This window comes from Haliotis rubra, unplaced genomic scaffold, assembly GCF_003918875.1.
Source record: "Haliotis rubra isolate DU_JTF1 unplaced genomic scaffold, ASM391887v1 Scf1093, whole genome shotgun sequence".
Lineage (NCBI taxonomy): Eukaryota > Metazoa > Mollusca > Gastropoda > Lepetellida > Haliotidae > Haliotis > Haliotis rubra.
This window is the reverse complement of record NW_025764996.1, coordinates 279,326-288,560: the sequence shown is the minus strand read 5'-3', so window position 1 is coordinate 288,560 and position 9,235 is coordinate 279,326. Positions and strand designations below refer to the sequence as shown.

Genomic DNA, 9,235 nt, shown 5'->3' with positions numbered 1-9,235 from the left:
CGAGGGCTGTCCCTTTATAATATGGTCTCTGGTGCAAGGCGACACATAGAAAAAATTGGCTACAGCTAAAGTTGATGGCGATGTTGCTTTGATCATCATTTTTCGTTTACTATATAATTGTGATGACAGACAAATGAAATCCAATCGTTTTCATAGCCCAACAATTCAAGTCGCACGTTCATTACATGCTGGTGTGTGTGGCCGTCATGTTCCCACGTGGGTGCGTTTTGTGCGTTTCCCCAACATTTTCGGTTCTTTGGGGACGTACTTCATTCTACCCGCACTATTCACTCCCTATGCATGCAGACATGAGAAATTGATGATATTCATTTTACAGCAAACTCCGTCAGATATTTCCGATATTTTTACTTGTACGTGTCATTTTTGGATAGTGAGTTCCATAAAACAGAGAGTAAGAGTATTATTTGTAGTTATGTTAAAAAATATCTCAGCTGTCGTATGAAAACAATCGCATTTGGCACTTTTACCCATAAATGTCTTTCACCCTAAATTTGTTTTCTTAACTTTATCTGACGACAATATAGGAGATACTGGTCATGGATTGGTTGGCTGGCTGGTTGGTTGGTTGGCTGTTGAACGCCGCACTCCGCAATATTCCAGCTATATGGCGGTGGTCTGTAAATACTCGAGACTGGACCAGACAATCCAGTGATCAACATCATGAGCATCGAAGCAACATAATTGGGATACGATGACATGCGTCAACCAAGTCAGCGAGCCTGAACACCCGCTCCGTTAGTCGCCTCATACCACAAGCATGGGTTGCTGAAGGCCAATTCTAACTGGGTCAACTACGTCACAGGAGATGTGAAGATTACTTGTGATTTGATCCCATTTTCAGTCACAAACTGTTTGACTTCAAGAAAACATTCTATCCATTTAATAGTTGTGGAATTAACAGACATTAAAGATGATTAAAGCATAAGCTGGCGAGGCTGCATTGTATCAAGAGCATGGGAGAGGTCAACAGAAAATCGTACAAATAAATTTGTTCAGGGTATATATAAGAGTGGCAACCTCTCCTCCTCTCTCGACTCTAGCGAAACTGGAGTGGTTCAAGTATGTGTTTGTAGGTCTTAAAATCTATATATCTAATGTTACGTTCCAGGCATTTTTATATAGGTAAATATAAGGGAGCAAAGAGTCTGTAATCCTTTCAAACAACGGGATTTGGAATGTTTGGAACGGTCATAACACTGAATGCCCACCGAAGTCATGGTGTAACACTGAAGTTTGAAATATTCTTTTGAAACTCTGAGCTGGCCACGAGATTCCTTTAGCACCATATCGCACAGACAGGAAAACAGTGTAACTTGCAGTGATTACAAGCGTTTAACAATCCCATAATGCATTTCATTCTTTACTGAAGTCTGTTTCGTTAAAGCAGGGTTAGAACATATTCCGCCCAACGATTTTCACAGGATTTATTTTCACAGGAAGTGCCAACTCGATCAGACTACATCAGCATAACTTCCTTAAACTAGTCTATCTCAAGTTCAAAGTCTTCTCGTAATCAGGACTGATCTTTGTCTCAGAAAGAGCATCACCGTCTCAATCTTATGCAGCAAGTCTTTCAGACGGGAGTGCCAACCCTCAATGTGGTTATCGGTATGTGGGTCCACTGGGACTGAGTGATGGGGGTCTCATAGGCGTGTCTGTATTTTGACTTCGTTAAGAGCTCCGAAACGTACTTGGAGTATATATCTGTAGTACCTGTGTCGACAACGATCCCATCAGCATGAGTAAAGCATGAGACTCAAGCCAAAGCGTGAGGGTTGACAGGTATGGTATTACTATTGGTTCGTCTGTTTTTGTTTATATGGCGTGTGTTTAACGCTTCAATCAGCATTCAATGTTCTGATTCAATGTTCCAGCAGAGACCATATAATAGATTATTATATGGTCTCTGGCTCCATTTACATGGTGGCATGAATCACAAAACTTGGAACTACATTCAACATTCGTCTCCGTTCAGGAAATATAGACTACAGCAAATAAAACCAACTATCACTTACGCCAACTTGGGCTGTCAGTCCAGATTTGAGGAGGTCATTGTGCGACGATGTTGCATCGGCCATGCATGATAGAGCTATACTCATGAATATTTATTGAAAGGTGAGGCTCCTCCGTTTTGCAACCCCTGTGGTAAAAGAATCACGGTCAAGCATGTCCTGCGTGACTGTATTGATTTTTCCATAAATATATCAATGGCAAACAGTTAAGGATCTTTTTAATTATGGGAATTATCATTTAATATTTGGTTGTTTTTTTTAAGAACTAGACTTACTTGATCAATTTTGATTTTGTTGCAGTTAGTACATGGCTTTTAATTTGTTAGAATGAATTAATAACTTTCATTGTTGATGGCAATACCTTCAAAGGGAGTTGAAGTAGCGTAAAATGACTGTCCCCTGAGACGGTATGTAAGTCCTATTTCATTCGAGGTAAGTATATTTTCATACTACGTGTTTTTAATCGTAGAATATATGTTATTTTTATGTTTGGCTAAATTGGAATACTACCCCCCTGGCTCATGCCGCTGAGGGAATGGTGTACTCCAGCTAGCATCCATGCATGTAGCAAAAGTAATGTAAGTCCCCATGGTCCCTAGTGTGGTGATCTTCCTTCCGTTGCTGGCGACATATAGTCCGTTTTTATATTGTATTGTTCGCTTTATTTTAATGATATCTTCCTTTATATTATAATAGCAGGCTAGTTTTACCTTACTCTCTGTGATAATATAGTAGTTTTATAGTCCATCGCGGACATTTTTTAATCTTCAAAATGCATTTATCTTTAATTTATAAATTGTTCTCGTCACGGAATGGCTGAAATATTGCCGATGTGACGATAAATAATAAGTCACTCACTCATTCAAGAAATGTTGGTCAGGCCATGGTCAATCGGAATTCTCGCTTAAGGTGAGTTTCGCAGACAAGGCCGAGGTGCTCTGATTGGATTGTGTATATTTTCGTCACTTCCTGTTTCAGCCACCATTTTGAGATATAAATATTGTCGATCTTTGTTTAGCTGCGTCAGTGTGCGTACGGACAATTTCTCGACAGTGTATCATCCTGCTATTCCCTTTGTAAAGAATATTCTCACATCGAACAATGTCGCAAGCACGTCAAAACTATCACGAAGACTGCGAGGCTGGCATAAACCGTCAGATCAACATGGAACTGTATGCCAGTTACGTGTATCAGTCAATGGTGAGTCTTTGTGACTTCGGGTATGGTACTTGTCTACTCTCTCATATATATCAGGACCTCAGGTATATTATGTACACAGTTTCAATAAGTAGCGAAAAAAATGCAACATTTCCCATTCCTTCGTGAATCTGTCCTCTTCGGATGGACATTGTGTATTATTTATGTAAGTGTTTATGTAAGTTCAGGGTTTTGACAAAACAATTGGACAGCTACAATAGTATTCAAGGGGTATGGATTTCCCCAGGTTCTGTGTTATTTTTCACGTCCAGTGATAACTTTTGGGGGTTCCAGTAATTTTAGCCAAATATAGGTCACAATCGGACATCGGATTTCATTCTCTAAGAAGTCCCCCCACTTTGCTCTTCTCCTAGTCCTAATGTGCACAACTTTGTTGTGCAGAATGTTTGTATCTAGCATGTCTATTGTCATGTTAACATTGTCATTGTATGTACAGACCTGTGCAGAAAGTATTCGAACACTTGAGTAGACTTGCATGTTATTTCAGTGTCGCATAATAATTTTCATGAAGTGAGTTCAGGATGGATCTTTGTAAATTTTTCCGGGCAAATATGAAAACATCTCTGCCCTGCTCACATAATTTCAGTTCAGTTTTCCGACTACTATTTAACTAATGACATCACATTTATCAACTAATGTATGGTTCCACAATGCACAATCCCATAGGCCGCCGTGTTAAAGGAGTTCACGGCACTGTACATGTGTTGATTAAATTGTTGCCATTCGATGAATAAGCAACGGAAAATTAAACAGAAATTATGTGATTGTAGGTAAGATGATTCCTCACAAATGTGCAAAATGTGACTTGTATCTTACGAAAATCAAATTCATGAAAATTATTTATGCTACACTAAATTGACATGTAAGTCTATGGAAATTACGTCAAGTGTCCAAATACTTTTTGCACAACTCTGTATGTTTAGCTTTATCATACAATGCGACTTGTCACTTTTGTTTTTATTGCATAAATGTACTAGCTATGACAAATGACAACATACATAATATAACATATATGTTACAGAACATGAATTTACATAACCATATGTGCCCCACCCCCTATTCATTGACACTGGAGTATTATACCTTCTAATCTATTCTATATTGTTTGAAAAGTTATCATCTTTAATGTTCAGAGTAAATATATTACATCTATTTCATCATTGATCTTGCCGAAGGTGAGCTTTCATATTTATCATAAGCATGAGCGGTTAATACATATATGTACTCCCAGGTGCAGATGTGTGCTGATGAGACAGATGATGGGTGTTTCATTTACAGCTTAAGTGTACTTTACCTTTCAGTATACAATTGAACATGAGATATAATTTTCAGTTTTGTAAAGTAGATGGAGTCCAATACATTCAGGTGGTGGATCATCATGATATATGCATTATTTACATCCATTCTCATTTGTATACATATTGGAGTATTAGACTGTATATTTTGTGCCTGGTAAACATGGTAAATCAACCTTTGGTTTCCATGTAACCTTCCCATGTGCGAAAACTATCAGTCTGTTAGTCCAAACTTGTCAAACAATTTTTCCACCATTTTCTTCCCTAAATTCATCAAACCTATGGAAATTTTGCTAGACCATTAGATCAAACCTGATGTTGTCTTCCAGCTTGAGACTAAAGAATCACACTGAAAACAGTGAATAGTAATAGCATGTAAATAATCATTCAACCTGTGATTTGACAGGTCTGGGTATTGCATTACTGAAGCGTCACCCGATGAAGAGTTAATCAAGCTATAAATGGCATCAATCAACTATTCAATTAGCATCCAATCAGCTTATTTCACCCTTCTCGTAATACTGACTTCATGACTTGTGCTATTTGTTGTTCTTTCTCTCTCTTAGTGATGTCATACTGTTTATTTTGTTTAAGGTTTAAGAATCTACATCGAAACGTTGCTCTGTGCAATAAACAAGAAAATTGTGTGCATTGTTATTTATCTCCCAACTTTAGAATGCCTGTCAAATGATTAGCTCTGGATATATCCAACTGAGATGTTTTGAAAGGCAAAACAGGAACCTCTGAGCATTGCACAGCGAGGAGCTACCAGTTACCATAGAAACTTCACACATGCACAAGTGTTTTCAGATCACTTGATTGAAAGTTGTGTGGTGTTAACTGGTTGACTGGTTAAAGAGCTGTTTTCTTTTTTCTTGACACCCCATATTTATGATGTTGCTGGAATATTACTAAAAGCAGCGTAAAATCATACTAACTCGCTCTCTTTGTCTTCAGGCATTCCACTTTGACCGAGATGATGTTGGTCTGAATGGCTTCCACAAATTCTTTAAAAAGCAATCTGAAGAGGAACGTAAACATGCAGAGAAATTTATGCAGTTCCAGAACTTGAGAGGTGGTCGTATTGTGTTGCAGAATGTGCAGGTAACAATTTGTCATTGACTCAGCAAATTGTGATTGCAACTTTTGTCAGATTGCATCCAGTAAGGCCCTGCATCAGTTCAGGTTTCTCATCAAACTAAAATACTGCGAAATAATTGAAATACTGCTCAAAGTGGTGATATACCACACACATTCTTTCCCTCTCCTGTATACAAACACAGAAACACACACACAGAAAGAGTAATGTGTATCATCCTTTTCTTTCAATCAAGTTACAATGATATAGTTCATTACAATTATGATCACTTTACCTATCGATCAGATTTGGAGATACATCTCAGCACAAAAAGCCACCAGACTGACTTAATAAAGACATATATTATATTACAATATTTTCAAATGTATATTTGTGTAGAACTGTAAATGTTATTTATCACAATGAATTAATCATGTCTCTCTTCCATGTTCAGAAGCCAGAGAGAGACGAGTGGGGTTCAGGTCTTGATGCTATGCAGTCTGCCCTTGCCCTGGAAAAAAATGTCAACCAGGCCCTGATTGACCTGCATGGGGTAGCAGACACTCACAATGATGCACATGTAAGAATTGTCATGTCTATGTAAAGGAGTGTACAACAGTAGATTGTTAAATGATTCAGTAAGTTGATAACAGCTATCTCCTCAGTGATTGGATGCTAGGTGGTTTATTCCACAGAGATCGCATTCCCATAAGATGTACTTGTTGCTTATCTGTGTGGTACGTGGCATTATTGGCATGAAGCAAGGACTGGAAACACTGTACTACATGTCAGTGGGTTACCCTAGCTATAAGTTAGTGAGCGAACACTATAAGAAAGCTCATTCACACATGTGCAATTCTTTTGAACACATAAGACTCCATTTCACCTTACCTGATTCACACCTATGTTCTACCACTGGAACCACTGTCTACACTTTCTAACGACCAAGTCTGAAATGAGATATTATCTCTGTATACATTAGGATAAGCATTCTCTGACATATTGATCTACACCATAAGATTGGAGTTAGAAGATAATCAAATTGCCGTTTAAAATCTGACTTAATTTTAGTACCAACTGGCCAGAATAGATACTTATTGTAATTATGGTGCAAAAAAAATATTTTGACCGTTCATGAAATGCAGTTGCTGACTGATAACATCAAAGTTAAATCTTGATGTACTTATTGTTTGTGATGAACGATTTGCTGATATTTCAGTGGTGTATCAGTTAATGCAATATCATTCTTGAGTCATCGTGACAGGGTTTGAAATACCCCATATATTAGCGTGCCATGGCACGGTAAATATTGAAATGACACGGATAAAAAATGTTCCCAGTGCCCTTATGGCACTCCTAATTTTTTAGAGACAAAACTCACCTTTAGTCATTTGATCTCCCAAACAAAACACTTACGCAAATGACAAACAAGCACAAACATTTATTGACTTGATCGCCCAGGAACTCACTGGAAATATGATGGATGATGATAAGAAATCTGGTTGTTTTTCGACTTAGAGTAATGGGAGCTTTAGTACTGATAGTTCGGTTATTGAAGAGGAAACTGTGTATGTTAGATATACTGAACAGGTAAACCTGTCACGGAATTCTTAGCTATTAAAGGTGTTGGGAAAGCAGAACAAATGAAGCTTAAGAAAGCCATCTTAAACAGAAGACATATCAGTGATAACAGAAAACAGGTTACATTTGTTGTTTACTAACAATAAATTTCCAGAGATCATCATTGCTACAGTCATTTATTCTAAAAACATGTGGGCACACTTGATTTCTGAATGGCACATTTAGAATATTTGCCTGGTGCCCCAAGGCACACTTAGAAAAAAATTAATTCTATCCCTGTCATGATGTAGCATATAGAAGTTGGTGCATAAAGTCTGTATCACTTGGGTAAGATACTGTGCTACCTCAATATTAGTAAAAAACAATTTAATTCCTGGTGAAATTTTCTTTTTCTTTTGCTTTTTCAGATGGCAGATTTTATAGAGGAGGAATTCCTGAAGGAGCAGGTAGAATCCATTAAACAGATCTCTGACTACATCACTTCTCTGAAACGAGTTGGACCAGGACTTGGGGAGTACATGTTTGACAAGGAGACTCTAGATGCCTGACCTTACATAGAATACAACATCCCCACATCTGGTCAAATGCATTTCTGCATATGTGCCTAGTAAATAAGATTTCCAGATCTGTTGTACCATATACTAAGTCCGTAGTATTTTATTTTGAAGCTCATCAAGTTTTGCACTATATCCCAAAGTGAAAGTATATATTTTCATTGTGGCAAAAAATGAATTATAACTAAAAGTTTGTTAATTGTGACACTAGATTTTGACTTCTTTGTCGTGCTTAATTTTGTACTTGTTCATTTGTATGGGTGTATTTTCTTATGAATGTTTAATGGTCTGCTGTCAGAAGAGGTTGAATGAGAATCGGCAATCAAAACAATTGTATATCTTCATATTCCAATTACAGTCATGCATTGAGAATTTATAAACACGACAAAACAATGATTGTGTCTATATATTTATTTCCATTGTTTTGTAGGAAGTACTGGTATTCATCATAACATGTTGCATAACTCAAACAGTGCACAAAAATGTTGCCCTCGTGAATAGGAGGTCCACATTCATTTAAATGCCAGTTTCTATTTCATATACAACCCAGGTACATTTTGTGGCCATTTGATATTGTATATCACCTCTAACGACTCAACTCCTTTCAGAAATGAACAATCAGTGAACATGTCTCCTGTGTGAAGTATGTCACATTAAACTGAGGAGGAATTACCATGTATATTGCACACAGATGAAAACTGTGCATAGTCGTATCATTGGAAACATGCTTTTCTACAGCAGTGTTACTGGAGGTGTCAACTCATGCATTTACTATAAGCGACATGTCGCCTACTGCAGGGATTATATTCATGTGTCTGCTAGTTGTGACATCTATACAATGTCGTATATTTTATGAGGTTCTATATTACTGGTTTACGCAGGTATTGTTTACAAGGCAGGTAGTGAGTCAATTTGTCAGAGATGTTGTTACAAGAATAAATGTATGAAACGCAAGTCACTCAGTTGACTGGGTTTTTTTTCTGTATTTGAAATGGCTGCTTGTTCAATATTTCTGTTAAAGAAGAATAATGACAATTATGATGGATATACAACTTCTTTTATTCTGTGTGTATTGTATATCCATAATAATTATTATTTTTCATCAACCCAACTTCTGAAATGCCCGCGTCTGCCCGGAGAGCGGAAGGTTGCAGGTTCGATCCCCGACCGCGTCATACCAAAAGACGTTAAAATATGGTACTTGTTGGTCCCTGCCTGGCGCTCGGCATTAATGGGTAGAACAAGGACTGGTCAGCTCGGAGTCAGTATAATGTGTCTGAGTGGGGTATTCATGCTTCACTGCGGCATGGTATCTCAGTAGGCTAGCACTATAAAACCGCCTTAAGTCTGGGCTAGTACAAGCAGCTGCACATACACATACACATGCATGCACGTCATCATATGAGCGAAATATTCCCAAGCACGATGTAAAAACCCAATTTCACCTCACCTCACCTCTAAAATGCCCATCAAAGA

General features: G+C 37.7%; 1 protein-coding gene across 1 annotated transcript; it reads left to right on the top strand.

Moving 5' to 3' along the window:
• Window positions 1-2,991: 2,991 nt before the first annotated feature.
• Window positions 2,992-8,713, top strand: LOC124283433 (soma ferritin-like). Its single transcript, XM_046719493.1, has 4 exons — window positions 2,992-3,233; window positions 5,504-5,650; window positions 6,079-6,204; window positions 7,613-8,713. Exons 1-4 carry the CDS (start codon window positions 3,135-3,137, stop codon window positions 7,751-7,753), a joined length of 513 nt encoding a protein of 170 aa, XP_046575449.1. The 5' UTR covers window positions 2,992-3,134; the 3' UTR covers window positions 7,754-8,713.
• Window positions 8,714-9,235: the final 522 nt, after the last annotated feature.